Genomic DNA, 23625 nt, shown 5'->3' on the forward strand with positions numbered 1-23625 from the left:
GCGGCAACAAAAGGACTCGTGCCATCAACAAGCCACCTCTAAGTCCCGACCCATGGCTCCGAGATCAGAGCAAAGGCAGCCAAAAGGATCCAAAACGACGTGTTAACGTATTTATCGCCACCTCGTTTCGATCGAGGGATCTCCAGGTGATCACAGCAGTAGGTATGAGCCTGGCGCTTTCCCACTAAGCCATAGCGATGTTGACGTTTAACAAAAACGAAGTGGGACACTGTTTCGGTCCCCGCGGACGCAGTGTCTGAAAATCAACGACTCGCAGACAAGTCGCAGGATTGAGGAACCGCCTATGCATGTACATGGCGCGTGCTTAGCACACCGCCTTACAGAACATGCTTATCTCGTATCGACCAGCTCACCGTTGAGGAGGTGGCATCTTAACGCCCGTACATGCAAATGTGGCGCCAGCGCAACTTTACGGGACATTTTGGCGTCATCTCACCAGTGAACCAATACCATGCCCCGCTCAAAGCATCTATAAAAAGCTTTTCATCTCACCATGCAAACCAGACTAGCACAGATACGGGCACCAGTACACTAGCACAGTTGTCCAAAAGCAAGCGAGGTCGAAACTATCAAAAAATAGAAAATGGTGATAAAATAGTCGGAAAATATGACGTGATTTATTCTTCTGATTGTCGCACACCATGGCGGAGCATGGGTGCAGCACGCTAGACGGCACTGGTGTTAGTCGCCGCACTGGTGTCCGTTGGCGCCGTGGGCAGGTCATCGATACGGCCGAGAAGCCACTGGATGTGCAGCAGCGCCGCGCGGGGCTGGTACTGCGGCTGCATGTGGCCGGCCTGGAACGCCTCGACCCACATGAGCCCGCGCTCATAGTGCTTGATGCCCATGGTGCCCTGCGGGTCGGAGGCGACGTAGCCCTGGAGCGGGGCCCAGACCTGGTCGGGCTGCGCGACGTACAGCGTGTCGTTGGGCTGGGACTGGAAGCCCATGGCGCCGTTCCACGTCATGTTCTGGATGGCGAGGAGGGTGCCGTTGGTGATGATGACAAAGTCCCAGTCGGCGTTGGAGACGAGGACGCGGTTCGTGTGCTCGATGACGTTGGGGAGGACGTGTTGGATGGAGTCGGGCGAATTGTCGCCGTTGGGGAAGACGGGGACGCTGGCGCAGTCGGTCCAGTTGACGGACGTGGGGGCGTGCATGGCGGCAATGACATCGGGGCGGCGGAAGTAGACGTCGGTGCCCGGTGTGGCGACTCCAATACCGGCAGGTGTTGCGAGGGGGTCGAACGGCGCCGGACAGTTGTCGACAATCTCGTACAGGTTGAAGCAAGGGTTGATGACGAATGCGCCCTCGAGGGCGAGGTCAAAGACGTCGCAGCTGGCGTTGACGGTGTAGTTCCACTTGGGCAAGGCAGGCTGTTGTCCTGCGGGAGGGAACTTGAGCCACTGGTCGATGTAGGCTTCAAACCCACACAACTTGTGCAGCTGCTCCAACTGGGAAAGGTAGGTGTCGTTCAGACCCCACAGGTCGTTGTTCTTGGCCACATGCGGGTACGCCGTGATCTCCTGCTGGATGTTCTCATAGTCGCCAATACACGGGTCATACACCAGGGCACCCGAGACGTTGAAAAACTCGGTGTTGTTCGAGTCGACCATCGCCGAGGCAATGTATGGCACGTAACGACCAGCATAGGACTCGCCAGTCACGTAGATCTTGTAGTTGGAGATGCCAAACGTCGTTTGGAAGTTCTGGAAGAACTTGAGAAAGTCTGCAGCAATGTCGTATTCGTTTTGCGCCGTCGGCGTACCAATCGAAAAGCCAGTGCCGACGGGCTGCTCAACCCTGGGACCAGTTAGGGCACTTTTACGGTTCAACAACTCACCAGATCATGTTGGTCTCCTTGTCCCAGCTGTAGGGATTGGCCACGGGAACGTACGTCGATGGCTGCCATATGATAGGCCCGTTCTCCTGGAACCATCCCTCGAGCGAGGAGCAGCCTGGTCCACCGTTGAGCCAGATAGTGAGGTCATCCACGGGGTCGCCATCACGGGGCTTGAAGACGAAGAAGAGCCCCCTGGAGGTATCGTTGGAGTCGATCGGCATGAGTCCAGAGTACATTTCTCCAAAGTCCCAGTTGACCTCTGGCAGGCTGGAGACGAGGAACGCTGGGTATCGTCAAGTTCTGTTACACATTCACAACTCACGCTCGGTCTTGTTGGTTTTGTAACGGTACGTGACATTGGAGGCTGTCGTATTGGAAGTGTCGTGCAGCGAGGCAAAGTTGGTCGAAAAGTCGAGGTCGTGCAGTTCCGGATAGTCGACGACCAAGTCGGGACGATCACGGAAACCCTTTCCACCACGCTGCGCCGCATACGCGGCTGGCAGTAGAGCCAAAAGGAGGGACAGCATACTATGCCTATGCTGAAGAGGAGTGGGGCCTGTCTCACTCATTTTCGACCGCCATTCCTCGCAAGTTATGTATCTGAACAGCCTCCACTTTGAGTGACCAGTGACGTAAGTGCCTTCTGACATAGACTCGCCCATCACCCCACGCATCCCCCCACCGCTGCCGACCAGTCCCGAATTTGGGCCAGCATGGACAGCATGGACAGCATGACACCACATGGTTCTTCACTGCATTCCGCATTGTGAACGTCGGCGGACGGCTGCGGATGGGTCACATGTGGAACCGAGACAGGACAGGAACGCTGGAACCTGGTCCAACGACATCGCCTCCGCACTAGCGAGCCTCGTGATAAAACCACCAGGTGACGAAACTGGTTGCAACTGCCCTTGAAACCGAATGTTTGTGGTAGCAAAGCGCGGCGTCTCTTAAGTTTGTTGGGCGGGCTTTAGCTTTGTTCTCAGCTCGGACCAGAGCAGTAGTTGGTACACCAGGTTCTGGGTGACCGCCCACGGCGTTTTCTGCCGGCCGTCGTCGTCTGAGTGGTTGTGAGGAGGGCTTCCAGCTCTTTGCCAGCTCCGCCTGACACCTCTAGACGTAGCGACTTGGATGAGCTAGACGTGTAAACGCGACACTTGACACTTGGTGGGACACTATGTGAACCCATGTGGGAAAAGGGTAACATGCGCATGCCCATGTATGATGTCATTTTGTACGATCAAAGTTGCCGTGTGTCGGGCTTGCTCAAGCGAGGCGCCGAGCTCACTCGTATGCCGCATTGAAGAATGCCAGCTCGAGGTTGACGGCGCGTGTGAACATGTCCTCCATGCGGGCAAGAGTCGCGGCGTCGGCAGTGGAAGCGACACGGTCGGTCTCTGAGCGAAGAAGGTCGACCCAGGCTTCGAACGCGTCGCCGCGGTGCAGGTCGATCCACTCGGCGAACACCCAGTCGGACGGCGTGGGACGGGGCGTCTCGGGGGTTGCCCAGTCGAGGTACAGCCACTCGGCAACGAGGAGGACCACGAGTGCGCTGGCATAGTCGCCACGGCGTGCCTCGTTCATGAGGTCAATAAACCCGCGAGTTGGGGCCAAGGGCGCGGGTGGAGCAGCGTTCGGACGCAAGCGAGCGAGGGCGCGCGTAAAGTATCCGTCCTCGTCACTAGCCACGAACCCCAGCTGACGACCGATGGCCATGCGTGCTTTGGGGTCGTCGGCATTTGACACGGCGCCGCCCATGAGGGCGACAAAGGCGTCACAGAAGAGCGCATCCTGCGCCAGGTAGGTCGAGATGACGGGCTCCGGGACGGTGCCGAGCCACAGCTCCTCCACGAAGCGATGACCGACGGCGGCCGACCAGATGCCTTCAGTCTTGGCGCGAAGCTGGGCTGAGAACGACATGGCGAGAGGGTGTGTTGTTGAAGAGCAGCGTTGAGTGCAAGTTGTGGACAGACCCCAGATCCCCAGACATCGGCGACTTGGCAGGAACCTGATCACGTGAGCAACATGAATTAAACATGCCGAACAGTCCGCTAGTCCGTCCCGAGTCGATGAGTCGGACGTCCGCCACGATCCCCAATGAAACGTCCGTTCCGAGATGTGGCTCGTTCTTGCACACGGGCACTGGGTGACGCTCAGGTCAGGGATGTGGGTGCGTGGGCCCCGCGATGAATACTGAAAGACAGTTGGTTACAATCCACATGAAGCGAGTACTACAACTGACACATGGCCAGGCTGTTGAGGTGTAGTGTGCGCAGACGAGAAATCACGACCACCGAAAGCAGATGGTCGTGACGGAAGTCCCCCAGTTCGATAGAACCGGTGCTGGACCCTTCCTGCATAACGGCCGGAACACTGAACAACAAACTCTGCATGCTAATTGCCAGACATCAATCATCAGGCATCACCGGGAACACCTGTCCACTGCTATCCTATCCCAAACTCGTCTCTTTTGTCTCTTTAGCGGTACTGATATCCACCTTGTCCCTGGCCCTGGCCCTGTCCATACTGCGCTGGAGGCTGATATCCGCCATATCCCTGTGGAGGTTGCTGAGGCTGGCCGTATACGGGCTGCTGCTGGGGCGCTTGGGGCTGGCCATATACAGGTTGCTGGGGAGCTTGGGGCTGGCCATACGCAGGCTGCTGAGGCGGCTGGGGGTATGCAGTCGGCGGTGCGTAGGACGGGTACGCGGGCCTCTGGGGCTGTTGTTGCGGGGGCTGTGGGTAGCTGCCGTATTGTTGCTGCTGCTGCTGTGGTTGCTGCTGCTGCTGCTGCGTCTGAGGAGGCGCATACGACGGATATCCGCTCGGCGCCTGAGGTTGAGCTGGCGGAGCGCCGTAGCTTGGCCTCGAGGGAGGAGGAGGCGGGTACGCAGACGTTGTGGGAGGGGGGGATGGGTAGGCCGCTGTCGACGGGCGGTACTGGCCTGGAGGCGGCGGGTACGGTGAGGTCGTGGGAGGCAAGGCGGAAGATGTAGGTGGCGCCGAGGGGGCTGACGGGAAGGAAGGGTAGTTGTATCCACTCGAAGCTTGGCGCTGTGGCGCAGGCGGCGAGGGTGCGGCTGGGTAAGCCGACGGTTGGGAAGGCGACGAAGCAGTGGGTGGCGGGGCGGTGTTGAATGCCGAGTTGAATGAGCCGAGCGAAGAAAAGTCGTAAGGGTTGTGCGCGGCTCCTGGGGAACTAGGATTGCGTGGAGGAGGGAACAGTGCCGATGCGGGTGGGGAGGGGTAGGCACTCGAGCTGGGAGGAGGCGACGTCGAGCCGTACGCTGCCGGAGCGCGGGGAGATCCACCGCCGACACCTGACAGACTCAGTCCAGACAGCTGCGAGTCCAGGCCGCGCGAACCCGAGGCGGGAGACGGGGCGGCGGGTACTGGGGGAGCGGTAGCCGAGGATGCGATACGGTTACGAGTCTCAATCTCGGACACCATGCGGGACCGCTCGGCGTCGCGCGAGCTAAGGAATCCACGCACTTCGCGCTTCAGGTCTGCAACGACCTGGTTGAGCGATTCGTAGTATGCCAACCCCTTGCCGAGACCAGCAACGACCTCGGCATGGCTCGTGCCCGACCTCTCGAGCCTGCGTTCCCAGTCGCGCACGCGCTTGGCCTGCTCCTTGGCTCCGCGGTTGCGCTCGCGCACGGTCTTGCCGCGCTCGACGGTACCGACCAGGGCCTCGAGCTCGGTGGTGATGGACTTGCTGGCAGCAATAGTGGCGGCGAGGCGGGACTGGTAAGGGTGGAACTTTTCCAACTCGGTAGCAAAAAGCTGCGGCTCGACATTCTGTGACCGCCTGTTGAGCAAGAGAAGGTTGGACACGTCGTCGTTCTGAATCTTCTCCTTGAGGTCTTTGAGGACCTCGTCACGCTCGTGACGGATCTTGGTCAGACGGTCCAGCTTCTCAGTCGCCTCGGCCACGGCCTTGCGCAGCTCTTCCTGCTCGCCGGCGTCCATGCGCTGTTTGACCTGCTCCTCATCCTCGAGGTCGAGGAGGCTCATGCCAGCCGGAACCTCGGCGACCTTGTTCTTGCCCGCGGCAACGTCCTTGGCCTGTGCGCGCACGCCCTCGGGTCCAGCACCCAGGACGGCCATGTCGGGCTGGATCTCGCGCCAAAGAGACACAATTTGGCCATCTGACGCAGCGGCGCTGGCGAGGGAAGTAAGGTTGGAAGAGATGTTTTGGCGGAAATGAGCCGTCTGCTGGCCGCTGGGCGGTTGCGTAAACTGCGGCGCATACTTGGCGCGCGCACGCTCACACTCGCGTGACTCGGTATCCAGTTCGGCCGCGAGTTCCTGCAGCTCGCGTTCATGGCGAGTGCGCTCACCCTCGAGCTGCCGCACACGGGCGTCGCTGGATCCCGCCTGGGACACCTCGGTGGCAATCCGAATGACCTCCGGGTTGACATCCACCTCTCCGTCGGCGTCCTCGCCCTCTGCGAGTCGACGCCACTGGTTGACTGCGGCGGGCAGACCAAGGTGTTCCAGGGCAGCGCGTACCTCGACCTCGGACAGTTCCGTCCGCTCCACTTCGGCGCGGACGAGCTTTGCCTTTTCTTCAGAGTAGACCGAGGCCGACTCGTGGACCGCCAAGGGAATGAGGCGGAGGAAGATGTCGGGGCCGATGAGCTTGCTCACGTCGGGGTTGCCGTACACCTCCTGGATAGTGATGGGGGTCGCGGGCGGAAGCTTGTCGATGGGGGGAAGGGCAGCCTCAGAGGGGAGAATGTCGTGGTAGACGAGGTCGTTGTCCTTGGTCGCCTGGACCTTGGCCTCGGCACACAAGGTCGCGTGGGCCTTTGCGATTTCAAGCAAGCTCGTGCCGGCGTCGTGGGGCATGGTGGGAGGTGTGCTGGCAACAAAGCCATAGTTGAACGTGTTGGCCAGTCGTTGAGCCTCCTGCGCAAGCGTGTCGGACTGCTTGAACCGCACCAGCGCAGCGCCGTGCTTGCCGCTCGCTTCATCTGCCCGGCCCTTCTGGTACTGTGCCACCGAGGCAAACAGCTTGGCCTTTGTCTGGAGCACGTACATCCAGTTCCGGTCAAACACGCCCTTTCCTTGGAACTCGCGCATCTCATCCACCAGCCCACCATACATGCCCGCGACCTGGTTGGCGGTACGCGCAACGAGTCCTGGGGCTTTGTGTTCCTCGACGAGCTTTTCCATAAACACCTCGGTGGCCTGGGCCAAGCTCAGGTTGATGAGGAGGTGCACGACGTCGCGGGACAAGTCGGTGCTGGGTGCGTGCAAGAAGTTTTCGTTGATATACGTCAACATGCCTGCGGTCGCGCGAGAGTTGAAGTAGCTCCGCTTCAGGCCCTCTGGGTCGGCGCGGCTCTGAGACGACGCCAAGGACGACAGGACCGACGAAAGGAGGTGGATAATGGACGCCTTTTCAAATGCCAACGACGTCTGTGTCGTGAGTTTGCTAGTGAACGCATCGTTCCTACACGATCAGCACAGGGGCCACGGAAAAAGAGTAGTCCGCCACCCACCATCCAAAAGACACCTTGATCTCGGCAAACCGCAGCTCGAGCAGCTCGAGCTGGCCAAAGTACTTGTACAAGAGGTCGCGGGCTGTCGTCAGTTTTAGATGGCCTTCATAATCCACAACACTCACCAGTGCTGTCGCTTCCAGCACCACGCACGGCATCCTGTCGACACCGCTGGAGGGTACTAATCTCCTCGGCATAGGTGTCGGGGCTCTCGCCAAACGAGTGCGCAATCGTGGACCGGATGGGCCCCGCCCAGTCCGTGTCCGTCGTGGTCTTGCGCGGGATCACAAGCAGAGGCGACTGGTGGGCCATGGCTGTGAACGTGCGCTAGTTGCGATTGAGAGATGTAAGAAGAGGAGATGGAGGAGACAAGTAACGACGACTCGGAAGCGTTGGAGGCGTTGGCCGGGCACCGCTGTTGCATGCGGGGAATCGTGCGTCACCGCCCACCCACCGCAGCCGACCGAGCGGGAGCATTTGCTCGTCATGTTCATGGACGTTCGGGCCACCAGGTGTTGCTGCCAAGAACGGCGCCGCAAGGGGTGTTCCTCTTGGCCATCTATGCATGCACCTCTCATTATTGGAGTTGCAGCTGCAGATGCGACAAGTCCTGCATGCTTGCTCTCACCTTTTCGGCCGGCGTTGCAGCAACTATGATCCAGAAGTCCGCGTTCCCCACGGGGTAGCCACCGGGAAATCTGCTCCCGCTGCACACCAGCAAAGAGTCATTGTCGAAGTCGAACTGACATTGTCCCGTCGTCCTCCACATCAACAACCATGGCCTCGTCAAGTTCAGTGCCCGGCAGCCGCGTCCCCCAGGGAGAGGTCATTATGGACGTGAGTGGCGACTCATGATTGCAGCGGCCACGGCCTCTCTGAACCTCCTGTTGTTCGGCCTGCACATCCACCCTTTCCAGCTAAGCCCCCTCCGTCTGAAGCTGACATGACCAGTTCGCCGACGGTGGCCAGTACATCAAGCGTATGTCTGCGTGCTTACCAAACCGCACCGTTGACCTTTTTTCCAGACCAGCTCGAGAACTCGGTTGTCGCCCTTGAGCGCCGCCGCCTTACGCGCGACGAGGCCGCCAAGGCCAGCCGCGCGATGGAGGCGTTGGAAGTCAAGGCTCCTGCCCCCGTCAACGCCGCCGATGCCGACCTTATCGTGAGCAACCCCTCCGGGCTGTGGCACTCTTAGGTAGCTGACTTTTGCTTTGCTTTTGCAGGTCAAGGAGCTCGGTGTTTCGCGCGAGGAGGCCGAGAACGCCCTGCGTTCCGAGAAGGACGTGACCAAGGCGCTGGTCAAGCTTACTGCTCCCCGCAGGTAGACGGTAGACATGTTTGGATAGCCCCTTTTGCAGAGGGGAGAGAGAGAGAAGAGATACACAACATGCATTATACACTATATGCCCTTCGTCCTGTTACATGGGGCTCTCTATGCCTTGTGGTTGGGTGCGGGTCCTTGCGGGTCGTGAGAAGACCGCAGTTGGTTTTGAATCGTGGAAGGGAGGTGGAGAAAAGGTCTTGCCAGCTCTCACTTGCGGTCGCGATGGGTATCAAGGTCGATAAACGTTTGCTTGGTGACATCCGCCTGCTGCTCGCGGTTTAGACCTCCTCGAGGAAGCCTTGCACGATGAGGCGCTCGACCTGGCTCCTCTCCAGCCTAAACCTGTCGCCCTTTATAAACTCGACCCGCTCGCCGCCTTCAAGAACGACCTCGCCCGCGTCCTTGAGGACACGCACGTCGACCATGAGCTCTCCCGGCGGCCGGTCAATCGGCGCCGCGAGGTCGAGGACGTCCAGGAAATCCGACTTGTAATCGAGGACCAGCGAGTTGTATCCGCGCATAAAGTCTAGTTCTTGCGGCGAGAGTGCAGACCGCAGGTCGGGTGCGTCCACGTCGGCAGACACGTTTGCGCTGGCGGCGGGAGAGAGGAGGTAGGCGAGCGCACCGCCGGCGTCCCACCAGCGCTCCTTGATGCCACCCAAGCGCGAGTGGAGGTATGCAAGGAGGCAGCGCTTATTGCGCCGCGCGGCGAGGTGTTGCACGGTGAGTGCACATACGAGTGCGTTGTCTTGAGAGAGGGCAGAGCCGTGTGTCTCGGTCGCAGCCTGGATGGCGGCGCCCAGCTGGCGTGTCTCGAGGCAGATGGCAAGGATGAGCGGGAGGGCGTATTTGGGCAAGGGGAGTTGGGGGGCTGTTGCTTGTGTGGAGCGGTACGATCCTGTGACGAGTTGCAGAGCAAGGTCACCGTGCATGGTGCCGAGGATGTGACTGAGGGGTTGTTGGTTTTGTTGTTGTTGAGAATGGGAGGTTGTTGTTGATTTGTGTAGGGCACAATACGCGTCGGTAGCAGCGGGCAACTGCACCAGCGCGCGTCAGTGGAGGACGACAGCGAGGACGGAAGTAAATACCCCACGTGTCTTTACGTAATAAAAACATGACCCCCTTCCCCGGGTGGGTCGGGAATGGTCGGCCCTTGTGTGCCACGGGTGTGCCAGTGCGTGTGCCGTTCGGTGGCCCGTGACGCGGGTGATTTTGCTCCCGCCTGCCACTGTTTTGTATGGGGCCTGCTTTCTGGGTGAAGACCTTCGGCTGGCAGCGCCGTTTGGGTGCGGTGTGTACGGTGTGCGTGCGTGCACACACGGGGCAGCGCGGCTGCCACCGTACAGGTGTGCGGCCCACCGGCCGTGAGCGGGCCTTCCGCAACCACATCCACACACACCTGGGCACTCTCCTACTTCATCTCCCTCTCCTCCCTCCTCCCTTCACCATCCACATCCCCTCCATCGCCATGCTCCGCAACACCGTCCGCTCCGCCGCCCGCGGTACGTTGCCCCTCACAACGCCCAGGCTCCCAGCAACGCTCTGCAAACGGCGCGCGCGCTCTGCCTGGGTGCTGGGCGTTTTAACCGGAAGGATGTCCACGCTGACACTTTGACAGCCTCGCGCCAGTTCTCGTCTTCGGCCCGCGTTGCCTCGTACGAGGACACCATCGGCAACATCTATGTCAGTGAGTACCTACTACACAAGCCCCGCACACGATGCGGGGGAGATAACGCTCGTATCCGGCGGCTAACGAGCGCCAGACAAGGACAGCAAGGTCCTCATCCAGGGCTTCACCGGCAAGACGGTACGTGGTGTTTCCCCGATCATGTCGACTGCAACGACCATTGTTTACTGATACGCGCGCAGGGTACCTTCCACGCCCAGCAGTCCATTGCCTACGGCACCCGTGTTATCGGTGGTGTTAACCCCAAGGCGAGTACTTTTCCCAGCGAGGAACGGCGAGAGTCTCAAGTCGGCAGCTGGTGGTAGCGAGAGAGGGTGGGATGGTGGTGTCGTCGTGTCCAACGACGTGGCCTCTGAGCAGGCCTCTGACGACAACACACAACCACCTGGTGGTCTTGCTGCTGCCGGCAACCAACTTGGGCTCCCGGCTATACTCTCCCGTGCATACCGCTTACACCCCTCCAGAAGGCCGGCCAGACCCACCTTGGCCTGCCCGTCTTCGGCTCCGTCAAGGAGGCCATGGCCGCCGAGCAGCCCGACGCTACTGTCATCTACGTTCCCCCCGCGGGTGCCGCCGATGCCATCATTGAGGCTATTGAGAACGAGGTCAAGCTCATCGTCACCATCACTGAGGGTATCCCCCAGCGTGACCAGCTCAAGGTCTACAACGCTCTCCGCTCGCAGTCCAAGTCGCGCATGGTCGGCGGTAACTGCCCCGGTGTCATGAGCGAGACCTGTAAGCTCGGTATCATGCCCGGCCAGGTCTTCTCGCAGGGCAACATTGGTATCGTCTCGCGTTCGGGTACCCTTACCTACGAGGCCGTCAAGTGAGTGTAAAAGTAAAGCCTGACGACAGCTGCTCTTGATCGCAAAGCAGCTGTCGCTATGCCGTACAATCGCCTTCCCCGGCGCAACTGCTAACAACTCCTTCAGCCAGACCACCATGGCCGGTCTCGGCCAGTCGCTCACTGTCGGTATCGGTGGTGACCCCTTCCCCGGCACCCAGCACCTTGACGTTGTCAAGATCCTCCTCTCGGACCCCAAGACCGAGGGTATCGTCCTGATCGGTGAGATCGGTGGCTCGATGGAGGAGGAGGCTGCCGAGTACCTCAAGCAGTACAACTCGGGCCCCAACGCCAAGCCCGTCGTCTCGTTCATTGCCGGCCGCACCGCCCCTCCCGGCCGTCGCATGGGCCACGCCGGTGCCATCATCGCCGGCGGCAAGGGTGCCGCCTCGGACAAGGTCAAGGCCCTCGAGGCCGCTGGCGCCATCATTGCCCAGTCGCCCGGCCAGATCGGTGCCCTCATGCACGAGGCCATGAAGAAGATCGGCAAGGCCTAAATCCAGTCCTATCTCTTTCGACAAAATCGGATTACCACCCACAACATCCACCCCCCCCCCCCCCCCCTTCCCCCTTCCCCCCCTCCCCACCCCCTTTAATCTCTGATCCGTAGAGGTCCCGGAGCAGGAGATGTCCCCTTCGTCCCCGGCCGTGACGGGGGCAGAGGGTGGAAAAACAAACTCTCCAATACATGATGTCGTAGAACGCATGAAGCATTACACCAAAGCAGCCACTGTCACTGAGCATGAGATGAGGACGAGCTGGCATGGCATGGAGGCACATGAGCAAGGCAGTGGAGGGGATCACCTGACTTGCCGAGGATATCCGATCCCCACCGACGAATGGCTCTGCGCGTAAACGCTTGGCTCATGACGGTGGTACGGTGGGCGTCATGGGTCATGCGCATGGAACTGAGTGAGTTGCATGCGGCACGCTCGGCCCCGGAAAAGCGTCCATTAGAGTCGTCGGCTCGGCGCCTCAGAACCTTTCTTTCCCCCTCCTTGGCCCGCTGGCCCCCGTCGTCCGTCGTCCGTCGTCCGTCGTCCGTCGTCTGCCTTTTCGTCGTCGCACGCCAGACCCGTTCTTTACTCATTCACATGTGTGGGAGTGCGAGGGGCTCCCACCACCCCCGCCACCCCACCACCGTTCCCCGGGGTGCCATGGGCTTGGCACGCAGCCAGCCCCACCTCGCCCGTTGGAGAAGCCAGCGTGCCATCTGTACGTTCTTGGGGGCTTGTGGAATGTGGCGCCACCAAATGCAGCAGCCTCAAGTGTAACGACAGCATGCAGTGTCTCGGCAGGCCACCACCGCGACTCCATTTTGTAAATCCCCTACTGACGCGTGCTCGCCTGTGTCAGTACTGCGTACACCTCAGCCTCAGCTCGAATGTTTGGGGACAGGCAATGGCATGGGTCACTCTACGGGTTTGGCAGGTCGGTGGGGATTGGGGGAGGGGGCGTGCAGGGGGGGGGGACATGCGGGTTGGGGGTAGAGTAGTGCTACAAAAGAGTCCGTTGGGCGCCGAGGCAGCGCGCGCAGCTTGCGCCCTTTGCCGAGAAGAACAAAAAAAGAAAAGGAAACCCCCTACACTCTCGTCTGGTGTATAAGAGAGACAGAGAGGTCTGGGGGGCTCGCGCGTCCTTTTTGTTTGTGGGAGAAGGGAGGAGTATTAGCCGTTCGAAGAAATTGGAAGGGGTGGCGGGAACAAGTGGGTGAGGTCATTGCGTATCGTTCGTTGGCGAGAGAGTTGAGAGAGAGAGAGAAATGCGTAGTCGGAGTCTAGGTTGCCGGAGGGCCATGAGAGGGGTGACGATCAAGAACCAAGAAAAAAACAACAAGTAAAATCCGTATTGTGCTCTTCCTTTTTTACTTTGCCTTTGAGAAGATCGACTTGATGCCCCTCCTGCGCTCCTTCTTGTCGGCAGTCTGGGGCACGCTGTCGACGACCGTGTGGCGGTTCTCGGTCTTGAGGAACCGTCCAAAGCTGCCGGTCGATGCCGCGGCCGGTCGCTGCATGTACATGCTCTGGACGTTGCGGCCGGACTGCTGCTGGTCAAAGTCCATCAGGTCTTCGGCGCCCAGGTTCAGGTTGATGGGCGACACGGCGGTGGAGCGACGCACGCGGCTGTCCGACGACAAAAAGTCAAAGCTGGCGCGCGGCTGGATCGTGCGTGCCGGCTGGAGGTATGGCGGGCTGGGGCCGTTGGCATGCTGCTGTTGCTGCTGCTGCTGGTGGTGGGTCGGGATGATGCCGTTGGCCTGACCGTTCATCGACGGCGTGATGGACGCCATGGACTGCTGCGACAGAGACGACTGGTGGTACCTCGGCGACGCGGTGGGGAAGTAGTCGGACGACGGGGGGAGGGCAGCACGGTGCACGGTTGGGGCCTCGGAGACAGCCACAGACGTGCGCTGGTTGCCACCCATATGCTTGGGGTCGTACATGCGCGCACGCAGCTGGATCGACTGGTTGTCAAAGTCGGCGTACATGTCGCCAGGTGCCAGGCCGTTGGGGGAAATCATCCCAGGCGCCATCCCAGGCGGGAGAGGAGGCAGGTTCTTTTGGCGGTTGGGGCTCGTGTTGCCCTGCGGCATGAGGTAGGCCGAGTTGAGGTCTGGCGACTCGAGGTTGCCCGAATAGCGGCTCGACACGGACTGCTGGGTGTTCTGGCGATACGCAGACGTGCCATAAGGAGCACGGTCGACGCCGTTGGACGCAAACATTGACTCGCGCGAGTTGATGGACTGCGGCTCGTCGTACTTTGGCGTGTCTGGGGTGACGAGGGCGTTCGAGTTGCTCGCGTGCGAACTGCCCGTGAGCATCTCCATGACGGAGCCGCGCTGGGGGTTGAAGCCTGCGTCGGCGCCGGGCGGGAGCTCGGGGGCAGGCTCAGTGCGGCGACGGGGAGGGCCAAGACCCGGCTGGCTCGGGGGAGTCATAACCTGGTCCATCTGGAAGCGGGAGCTTGTAGGGCTCACGCTGCCACTGCCACCAGACGAGGCACCGCCAATGGGTGCAGAGACCGAACGAGTAGTGTTAAGCGTGCTGTTGGGCGAGTTGATTTGGGGCGACAGCGACGACTGCGAGTCGTTGGCCATGGACGAGCTCGACCCGGAGCGCTGGCGGTTGTGGCCGACAAGGAACGCCATGGGTGGAGGCGGGGCAAGCTCAGCCGACGAAACGCGCACCTCTTCGGTATGGTGGTTGGGCACCACAAGCGTCTCGGGCCGGTCCTTTTTACCCTTTGGCTTCATCTTTTGGAGCAGGCCCTTGATGCCCTTCTTCTTGTTCGGAACCTCAAAGTCGTCGTACAGAGACATCTGCGTGAGGCGTGACGTGCTGACGGAACGTGCACGACGCTCGCGAAGCGGTGCGGGAGGCTCCTCGTTGGGCACATACGTCGAGGATCCCACGGATTGCTGGCGACCAGGCATGGGAGGGCGCGCGGGCGACAGCGAGGGCATGATGCGAGGTGGTTCGTGGACCTGGTACGACGACGTGCGGTTCCGGCGATCAGCCTCGAGGCCGAGGTGCATGTCCATCATGCTTCCACTGCCACCATGCGAGCCCGTAAACAGACTCGTGACACTGCCACCGAACCGGCCAAAGAAGCTGCGACGGTTGTGGCTGCCTTCGCTACCCTCGCCGCGAGCAGCGCCTGCACGAACGGCAAACGAGAACGGACGGAGGTTGCCCGATGCTGGAGAAGCAGGAGGCCAGAGACCTTCGTCGTCTGACCAGTCGTCGGTGTAGTACCGCGAGTCGCGGCCCTTTGTCGAGCCGCTGGGCGCCTTGTAGTGGCTGATACGGTTCTGCGGGAGGGTCGGCGACAGCTGGCTAGGTGGGCTAGGTCCAGTGCTGAGGTACAGCGACGGCCGGTTGTTGAGGGCTGGCATGTCCACGTTACGCTCCGAGTACTGCGTCTTGGGACGAGCGCGCTGCGTGACCTGACTGCCGAGACCGGCCGGAGTGGACGGGCTCTGGCGCAGGCCGAGAAGCTCTCGAGACGGCACAGGGGCAACTGGAGCAGAGCGCGCAGTGTTGACGGACACGGCCTTGAGGGACGGCGCGCCGTGGTCGATGCTGGTCTGCCTTGGGCCGCGGCGTGAGCTGCTGGCCACTCCATTCTCTTGGCTGGTCTCGTTCGAGTCGGGATAGTACGGCTCTTCGGGGTCGGGATAGTGACCCAAACGCTGTGCCTCGGACCGGATCTCGAGGATCATGCGGTACTGTCCGCGCAGGTAGCTCTGCAGGATCTGGTAGCGGAGAGCAGAAGCTGAAGGGTACTGGAAAAGTGGGTTAGCTTGCGTACAGTTATACGGGCCCGCGCCCAACTCAGCTCACCATTGTCATGACATTCTTGATCCCCTTCTCGGTCAACGCGCCTGGACGCGTACCACGGAATCCGCGGGGGAAGCCATCACCGCCGGCGCCTTCCTCCCACTTGAACCCACGCCAGCCCACACGGGCAATAGACGCATCGCGCTCGTCACGCTTGGCGCGGCGCGCCTCGCGGCTCTGCTTTCGCAAGGCAGCCTGGCGCTGCTCCTCGGCGAGCGCGCTGGTGTGGGATCGGGGACTGGACACGGACTCGGAGTCGCGGCTGGACTCGTCGTGGCTCATGGCCGAGATGGACAGTTGCTGCGAGTGGTCCGACGACCACGCGCGCAGGACATCGTTCTCGCGCTCCTTGAGGTCCCTCCATCCAGTGTCCGACTCGCGCTCCCAGCATCCCTCGCCCTGAACATCAATGTCCGCGAGGTCGCGGTCGCGCATCATGCACTCGAGACAGACTTCCTCGGGCTGTCGCAGGCCCTGCGGCGGCTGCCTCGGCGGCGCAACTGGACCGCCGGTGGGAATGGCGAGGGACCGGCGCGTGTCGCTGATCTGGGGCGGTGCTGCGGTCGGATATGGCCCAGCGTCCGCAAGACCTGGGATGGCAGGCATGTAGGAAGCCGAGTTGGATGGCTTGTGGCCCGGGTTGAATCCCACTGGTATGGGCGCGGGCATGGATGACGACTTTGGCTGCTGAGGGAAAGTCTCGACAGCGTCGACGCCTGGTGATGTCCCCAGGGACCGCGACTTGTCTGGGGAGCGGTTTGGCGACGGGCGCACATTGGGGAACGGCATGGAAATGGGTTCCCCTGTCAGCCCCAGTCCCGTCATTGTTGTTGGTGGGGAAGTAGCCATTGTCTGTGACGTGACAGAGGAAGATTGGACAGTGGAAGAGCGTTGTTGCTGTTGGCGCAATGGCACAGCAGGCATCGGCATGGGGATAGGCATGGGCATCGGTATCGTCTCGACGGCGGACATTCGGTCCAAGCTGTCGGCCTTGGGAGGGCGCGGGAGAGAGCGTTTCTTAAGGGGGGAGGTGGGTGAGGTTGCCTCGTCTTGTCCGTCCACTGGACTACCGATATCTCCAATGAAGGGAGAAGGTCGCGCGGCAGTTGGTGTAGTGGTTCCAGTCGTGTCGTTGGGGTCAGCGCTCAAGTAGCTAACGTCGGATGTTTCAAGCCCAAAGCTGCCAGTGGTACCGGCCTGTACAGAAGACTCGACAGACGATGCAACTAGTGCGCGCGCAGGACCAGGAACAAGCTTGGACTGAGGTGATGGCGACCCGGGGATGGGGAAGGAGACCTGCTGGGGCTCTTTTTCTTGTTGGCTGTACTCTGCACGCTCGCCGTTCACAAATGGGGGGACAACGTCGTCGGCTGACACACGAGACACGCGGACAGGTGACGCGCTCTTCCTGGCGAGGTGGGGGATGTGGGGCTCGACAATTGTGCGTCGGCGGGGCACACCTGGACTTTCGCGAAGACGCGGCGAGGCGAGGTCAAAGCTGCCACCAGAGTGTGTTGGCGTCAGAGGCGAGGGAATGTTCACCGAGAGCGATGAGAGCGACGAGATGACACGGGCAGCGTTGCGGCCCGTGGCAATCGAGAGGTTTGTTGGGCGCGAGCCTGACGCAGAAGCTTGAGCAGCTGCGGTTGCAATGTTCCACGATAACGGGCGCTGGGGGTCGGCAACGGGTCCGTCGTCGTCGTGCGAGTAGCCTGAAAAGTCGCCAAACGAGTTGCTGTCCAGCGGAGACACGGGAGAAAGGAGGGGGAGGGATCCGAGCGCGGCGGTGGACGACGAGGTGGTGGTGGTGGTGGAGTCGGGGTTCACGAACAAGGGTTTGCGAGGCGCTGTTCCTTCTACGCCTTCTGGCGCCTCGAGCTCGCGGCGGTCGCTACCGCTACCTGCAGCTCCTGTTGGCGGCCGGGTCACAGAGATCCCTGGCGGACTTGCGCTGGCGTTGGCGCTGGAAGATGGCGAGTCGGCGACTGAGCGCGTGTACACGTCGTCGCAAACACTCGCGGCTCGACGAACGTCGGTGCTGGGGCTGTCGGAAGCGGCGGCAGCGGCGGCGGCGGTGCGGTCACCGTGGATGATTGGGGATGGGGAGAGGAGCTGGTTCCGGTCAAGCGACCTTGACGAGGATGACGAGGATACAGTCTGCTCGTTGAAGGAGTACTGCGCCAAAGAGTGTGGGCGAGGGCCGAGCAAGGACGAGGAGCTAGACTCGGCGATGGGCGTTGCGTCGGCGTCAGTGTCGGCGGTGACAGCGCGCACGGATCCTGGTGACGGCGACGAGGGGGAGAGGAGCTGTGCCGAGTCTTTAGGCGGGGAGGAGGGGAAGGATGGTGCCGGAGGTTGGGACTGGGACAGCGAGTCGTGGAACGATGCAAGATGCAGAGATGGAAGATTGGAACCAGAACTCGAAGACCCAAGTCGCTGTGGGTAGTGGTGGAGTGTGCCTGCGGGCAGCGCGTCCAGGACTGGTGGGAGGACTGCTGGGAGGAGGACTCTGGGCCCGTTCGGGTCGGCTGTTGACATGGCGAGGGAAGAAGCGTCGTCGTGCACGCACACTTGACGGCCCGAAGGGGGGTGGGGGGAGTGGAGAGAGGGGGTGGGTGGGAGGGGGTGTGGGAGGGGCCCGTCTGCAGTGGTTTGGTGGGTGTTGGTGTTTGGTGTGTGTGTGGGGAGCAAGAGCTACTGCGGCGGGTCTGGCACTGCCCAACTCTCTCTGGCACGGACGCGCACAGGCAGGGGGGACACACAACCCACAGTGCGTGTCGATGAGGATCCGCTCCGGCAACCAGGGGGAGAGGGCTAGAGGGAACAAGGGTGGGGGGTGGGGGGGGGGGGGGGGGGAGTGTGGGACGACGTGCAGTGCTCTGATGCGTGTGCTGCTGGTGGACGAGACGCACAGGTGCACGATGAAGCGTGTGGGGTACGGCAGGCGGGAGAGATGACTGGGACCTGTCCACGCAAGTACGCGGTGTGTCGTGGTGGGTGTGTTGGGTTTGTGCACGATATTGTTGTCTGTGCGCGCGCGGAAGAGAGACGAGAGACGAGGGAGAGAGAGACGACACGCTGCACGCTGCGAAATCCGGTCGAGCGTGTGTGTTTCAGCCCCTGAACCACAGTGAGCAAAACGACAGCGGTATGGGACACCCGGGTGGTCGGCCTGGGTGGGGGGTGGGTGTTCAGGATATGGGGGGGTGCAACTGCTGCTGCTGCTACTGGTGCTGCTGCTGCTGCTGACACGCTCCCAACCCGCACCGCGGACAAGGCGGACAAGGCGGTGCCCGCACACACGCGTGTAGAGGCAGGCAAAAGGCTCGAGGGCAAAGAGGTCGCCGCTGCCTATGGCTTCAAAAGTGACCTGGCTGTGCAGTGGAGTGCGGTTCTCTGCCAGGGGTTTCACAAGCTGCGCTCTCTGGGAAGGTTGGAGGAGGTGTGGATGGTTGTGCAAGTACGTGTGATGGGATTCCACAACTCTTGTTCTCTGTGTATGCTCTGGCGCTCTGGCGCTCTGGGCTTGATGCTGTGGGTCATCCTCACCTCACCGTTGCGCGTTGCCTTGCATGCCTTGCATGCCTTGTTGCAGTCGCACGACAGAGCTTTGGTGGCGGCGCGCGGCCGGGCAGTGGGTCCTCACGCTGCACGCTGGGCTGGCTGCCTCGCTGGCAACTGGCTGCCTGGGTCGCGGCTGGGCGGCTTGAGCCACACGTTCCACGGGAGGATTCCCGCTGCGCGGCCGGCAAGAGCCACACCGCATAAACGTCGAGGGATCAGGCCAGGAGGCCAGGAGGTGGCAGGAGGGCCAGGAGGCAACGCCTGACTGCCTGCAGGTGCTGCAGGCAGTCAGCTGCACAGGGCTACACCAGCCGCGCAACAACTGCACAGGCGATCAGGCGAGATCTTCCGCCCGCAGTGCCAAGCCTCTTGCGTATCCATTACTCTCTGGCAATAGCTTGCAAAGGCACGCGTTAGAGTTGTCCCCACGGTTTATTTTACGTGGCTTGCGTGCGCAGCCTCTTGTCTAAATTACAAAGTCAAAAACAACAAACGGACAAAAAAAAATACCATCCACACATGCCAACACACCCAAACACACGCAAACCTATGAAATTCTAGTCCCGCTGGGAAACCACAGGTGCAATTGCTTTCGTCATGCGTCACCAGGGTGACCTGGTGTGACCTGGTGACCTGGTGACCTGGGTTGCTGGGTATTTTTGCAGTATCCCGAATGGCACAGTGCCCACTCACCTGCACAGCTGCCAGTAGTGTCCCGGAAGAAGGCCAGAAGCCACCGGGCCACCGAGGGTCAGAGCAGATAGCTTCAAACGCTTTTGCCTGGGGTAAGCAACCAACAGGGGCTCTGGCCGGTGTGGGTGCTGTAAACAGACAAAGCACTCCAGCCCGGCCAGCCCTTTGGCATCGGCAGCCCGTTCGCCTCCGGACTCGACCGGTGACATCTCTGGCCGAGGCAAGGCACGCAACATCAAGGGACCCATGGCTGGCTGGGATCCCTTTGGCACGCGTCGCGAAACAAAACATGACAACACGTCAGAGTGTCGTTTGCCGTTTGCCGGGCGACCGCGTTGTACTGTATATGCTCGCGACAGCTCGAGGCAGGAGCGGAGCCATCATGGGAAGCGGGCAGCGCGTGGTGTGTACGAGCGTGGGGCGTAGAATCCATGCCGGGCAGGCAAACAAGTCGTTCCCGGCCCAGTAGTTCGAACGCCAGAGTCACGACGCCCTCATCGGCCTCTCGGCGCGTCAAGGCCCTGGGCCGGGGCAATCAAGCATAGGTGTGTTCAGCAACCGACCGTGGAGACAGACATGAGCAAGCAAGTCCGGGAACCTTTTATTCTGCACAACACCCAGACAACCGGGAGGACAAACATGCAAACGCTGATCCCTGCAACCATTCATTGTGTACGACGCGTGTGTACGACGCGTCTCCCGCGGCAACGGAACGGGATGAGTGCCGCCGTTGGGGCCGTTGTCAGACGGCATGGCATGGGGGCTATTGTAAGCCTGGGTCCTGGATCTCAATGATCAGTCACAGTCATCTTGCGCGCTCGCACGGCCACACCACGCAGCGATTAGCTTCCTGGAATCTCAACGGCGGCCAGCGGCCAGCGGCCAACCAAAGGTTGTTGTACCCACTGTCCCCACTCGGTCGCGCTAGACCGGTGACCCACGCTGTACGATTTCCGAATCGAATCCCGTTCGACGCCGGGCCGTTTTACTGCCATCCGGTGAAAGCATGCTTGACCAACACAGGCGGTTGCCGCATCCGGCCAAACATTGCAAGCCATCTCGGAACTCGTGCCAGAGTGGGGGTTACCATGTCGTCCTGTTCAGAAGATCAGAAACAACTGGACCTTTCTCGACCTCACAACCACCCTGCACCGTTTAAGCTGCTGCGACCACACCCACGCGTGCACACTTGCCTTTACGCCCATGAAACACTCCTCGTCAGGGCGTAACCTTTGCGTGTTGACGCCTGTTGGGTGTGGTGTGCCCGAAACGTTCGATCGATCGTTTATCCCACTTGTTTGGACCCCCACAGGCCACAGGTGTCAACAGCACGGGCTCAGCGATGGGGGACAACTCAATGAAACGGTGGTCCCTGCAACAGCAGACGGGCACTCCGCATCGTCAGCTCGGGTGGGGGCGCGACGGACACGACGGAGTGCGGGGCGTCTGGTTTCCATAGAACCCAGTGAGTGGGGGTGCACGGTCACCGGGTGCCTGGTGCTGTATGGCACCTCGGCGCCGTCGTCCTGTTGTGTGCTTTTGTTGCATGTTGGTGCTAGAGTAACAGCGGGAAAAGATCAGTGACGAGGTGAGAGTTTGGTTGTCTGACAATTGGCCGACTGAAGTGAACAGGGGCAGGATCTTTGATCTCGTGGCCACCAAAGCGTGAGTGAGGAGAGCGCGCCTCGCTGGTATTGTCGTCCGTCCAAGTAGACGCACGCCCTTTCGATGTCTGCTTGTACTGCAGCCACAGCTTGACTGCAGTGGACATCAACCACACTGGACATTCGAGCGTGTACCTCTTGCGACCATGGGCCACCGCCCGCTCGGCTCAGGAAGGCAGTGTTGTTGTCGGCGATCGCACCCATCCGGCCGAGGCGCAAGGACAGCAGGTATACCTACAGCACACACGCGTGCCGGTGGGGGGCGTGCCGCTGCGAGTCGGATCTGTGCCAATCTGCACAGCCAGGACGGTGAAAGGGCTGGGAATATCCACCATTCACCGCCTTCTCACGCTTCGAGCGCTGGATGCGCCATCCCGTCTGGACTCGGAGAGTCACAGAAGGCGTATCCAGGACCGGATGCTCGATGGATGGTTGGGGGGTGGCTCGGTGTCGTTCCTCGGCACGGACGAGAGAATGATGCGGAGGTACGGGGTAAAATGGTGAGCTGGTTCATGTAAACGGCCGCATCCAGTTCCCAGTACTGATCCCACTCACGTATCTGACCCTCATGAACTGTCTGGGCCGAGTCGTGTGTGCATGGGTGCTGTGTGAGGAGCTCGGGGATGGTTGAAAGTGGGTGGATCGGGGGAATGTTGACGCCGGAGTGTTGGGTGGCGCCGACTGCCTCTGGAACGCGACGCTCCAGGCTATGCTGGCGATGTTGACACTTTGCTGACATTCTGATGCCTGGGGCGTGTCGATGGTTGCGTTTTGATTGTGCTAGGGGTGATGTGGGCTGCGTGGGGGAAGGAAAACTGTCATGGGGGAAGGTTGTTTGGCGAGTGGGTGGCGACGGTGGCAAAGGCTGCAGATACGCGGCCCTCCACCGCCTGTATGCACCTTTCACTGCTTTCCTGGGGTATCGACGTCGTCCCCTGGGTCGGGGCATCGTGTCTGTCAAGTTGGAGTGTGTGATGTGTCGTGGATGGTGAGAGATGGATAGTTGAAGTGGAAGGACGCGCGTTTGACTTCTCTCGCGTGTTTGACCCCGTGATCGTCCAGCTCTAACCCGCCTGCCTCGCACCTGGCCACCACACACCTTCCCCGTATGCACTGCTCACTACCATCACTGGATCACTGTCCTCTAACGTGTACAGCGCGCTCCATCATTGTTCATCATACCCACTCGCACCCATACTTTGCCACCCAAATCCCAGCCCAGCCAGCGGCCACCATCCACACTTCTAAGGTCCGACCGGACTCCTGCCCGTCATGGCAATGAGCATCGCCCATGGTCACTCCCACGCTTAGCTGGGATGATGTCCGCCACTTTACTTGTCTTGTCGACTGAATGGACAACGACTAGTAACGCTGAGGATGCAGCGGAAAAGAGCAGAAAATGGAAGTCTTGCCACTTGCGTCCACGAAAAAATCCATCCGGCCTCCGGAGATGGTGAGGTCGGATGCTGCCGCGTCACCGTCAGTCGCCGCCTGAGACATATCGTCCCTCGACAAACTTCACATCCACAGGTCCCCATCACAGACAACGAGAGGGGGGCCGTAATGCTGATAATCGCGTGTACAGTGTCCGTGCAGCCGTTACCTGCTGGCGGATTGCAGGCGCTTGGGGGCCTTGAGTGTTGCCCGGCCCAAATTTTCCTGGCCCGTCCTACCGCCCTCCTCTTGCAACCTCCATGGATCTTTGACGTCCCCGCGCATTCTTCTGATCTTCTGACAGCTTTCTGAGCGGTACATGACGTCCAAAGCCATCAAGTGGGTGCACGAAAGGAATATTCGGGGAGGAATACGAACACTGAACCCTGGAACAATTGCCTCAATATTGACAACCAAAGAGAGCATGCACTGCCAATCTCCATGCACCGAGAGACAATGACAACGACGGCGGCATGCTTAACGTGGATACGCGACGCCACGCTGTGCAGGACGCTTGGTCAAAGGATCTGGCCTCTGGACAAGACGGTGCAAGGTGAGACAAGTTTACGTGGACGCAAGTGGTATGCCTTCGCCGGCTGCTGCGGAATCGCGCTAGTGAACCATTCTGTCGACCATGTATTCCCATGGCCCTCCGTCGAACATCTGCAACGTCGCGCGGCCGCTGAGAAAACAGGCAAACA

The 23625-nt window shown here is 60.8% G+C and overlaps 7 protein-coding genes and 1 non-coding gene across 8 annotated transcripts; 2 read left to right on the forward strand and 6 right to left on the reverse strand.

Moving 5' to 3' along the window:
* Positions 1 to 112: 112 nt before the first annotated feature.
* On the reverse strand, positions 113 to 199 carry EHS24_007853. The gene has a single exon. It is a non-coding gene; the product is annotated as a tRNA-Met (tRNA).
* A 487-nt stretch (positions 200 to 686) lies between these two features.
* Positions 687 to 2391, reverse strand: EHS24_007854 (uncharacterized protein; the record flags this gene model as incomplete). Its single annotated transcript, XM_028623193.1, has 3 exons — positions 687 to 1824; positions 1865 to 2147; positions 2187 to 2391. 3 exons carry the CDS (start codon positions 2389 to 2391, stop codon positions 687 to 689), a joined length of 1626 nt encoding a protein of 541 aa, XP_028476126.1.
* Positions 2392 to 3148: 757 nt separating this feature from the next.
* Positions 3149 to 3784, reverse strand: EHS24_007855 (uncharacterized protein; the record flags this gene model as incomplete). The annotated part of the gene is made up of 1 exon (XM_028623194.1): positions 3149 to 3784. The coding sequence occupies one exon, from the start codon at positions 3782 to 3784 to the stop codon at positions 3149 to 3151; it is 636 nt and encodes a 211-aa protein (XP_028476127.1).
* A 558-nt stretch (positions 3785 to 4342) lies between these two features.
* On the reverse strand, positions 4343 to 7686 carry BRO1 (bck1-like resistance to osmotic shock; the record flags this gene model as incomplete). The annotated part of the gene is made up of 3 exons (XM_028623195.1): positions 4343 to 7325; positions 7375 to 7456; positions 7500 to 7686. The coding sequence occupies 3 exons, from the start codon at positions 7684 to 7686 to the stop codon at positions 4343 to 4345; spliced, it is 3252 nt and encodes a 1083-aa protein (XP_028476128.1).
* Positions 7687 to 8151: 465 nt separating this feature from the next.
* Positions 8152 to 8699, forward strand: EHS24_007857 (uncharacterized protein; the record flags this gene model as incomplete). The annotated part of the gene is made up of 4 exons (XM_028623196.1): positions 8152 to 8211; positions 8326 to 8353; positions 8400 to 8536; positions 8598 to 8699. The coding sequence occupies 4 exons, from the start codon at positions 8152 to 8154 to the stop codon at positions 8697 to 8699; spliced, it is 327 nt and encodes a 108-aa protein (XP_028476129.1).
* Positions 8700 to 8976: 277 nt separating this feature from the next.
* On the reverse strand, positions 8977 to 9630 carry PSF1 (DNA replication protein psf1; the record flags this gene model as incomplete). The annotated part of the gene is made up of 1 exon (XM_028623197.1): positions 8977 to 9630. One exon carries the CDS (start codon positions 9628 to 9630, stop codon positions 8977 to 8979), a length of 654 nt encoding a protein of 217 aa, XP_028476130.1.
* A 536-nt stretch (positions 9631 to 10166) lies between these two features.
* On the forward strand, positions 10167 to 11726 carry EHS24_007859 (uncharacterized protein; the record flags this gene model as incomplete). Its single annotated transcript, XM_028623198.1, has 6 exons — positions 10167 to 10200; positions 10317 to 10385; positions 10462 to 10505; positions 10568 to 10672; positions 10850 to 11211; positions 11318 to 11726. 6 exons carry the CDS (start codon positions 10167 to 10169, stop codon positions 11724 to 11726), a joined length of 1023 nt encoding a protein of 340 aa, XP_028476131.1.
* A 1367-nt stretch (positions 11727 to 13093) lies between these two features.
* On the reverse strand, positions 13094 to 18107 carry EHS24_007860 (uncharacterized protein; the record flags this gene model as incomplete). Its single annotated transcript, XM_028623199.1, has 2 exons — positions 13094 to 15514; positions 15573 to 18107. 2 exons carry the CDS (start codon positions 18105 to 18107, stop codon positions 13094 to 13096), a joined length of 4956 nt encoding a protein of 1651 aa, XP_028476132.1.
* Between the last annotated feature and the right edge of the window lie 5518 nt (positions 18108 to 23625).

The sequence above is a fragment of the Apiotrichum porosum genome (assembly GCF_003942205.1).
Source record: "Apiotrichum porosum strain DSM 27194 chromosome Unknown scaffold_6, whole genome shotgun sequence".
NCBI classification, from domain to species: Eukaryota; Fungi; Basidiomycota; class Tremellomycetes; order Trichosporonales; family Trichosporonaceae; genus Apiotrichum; species Apiotrichum porosum.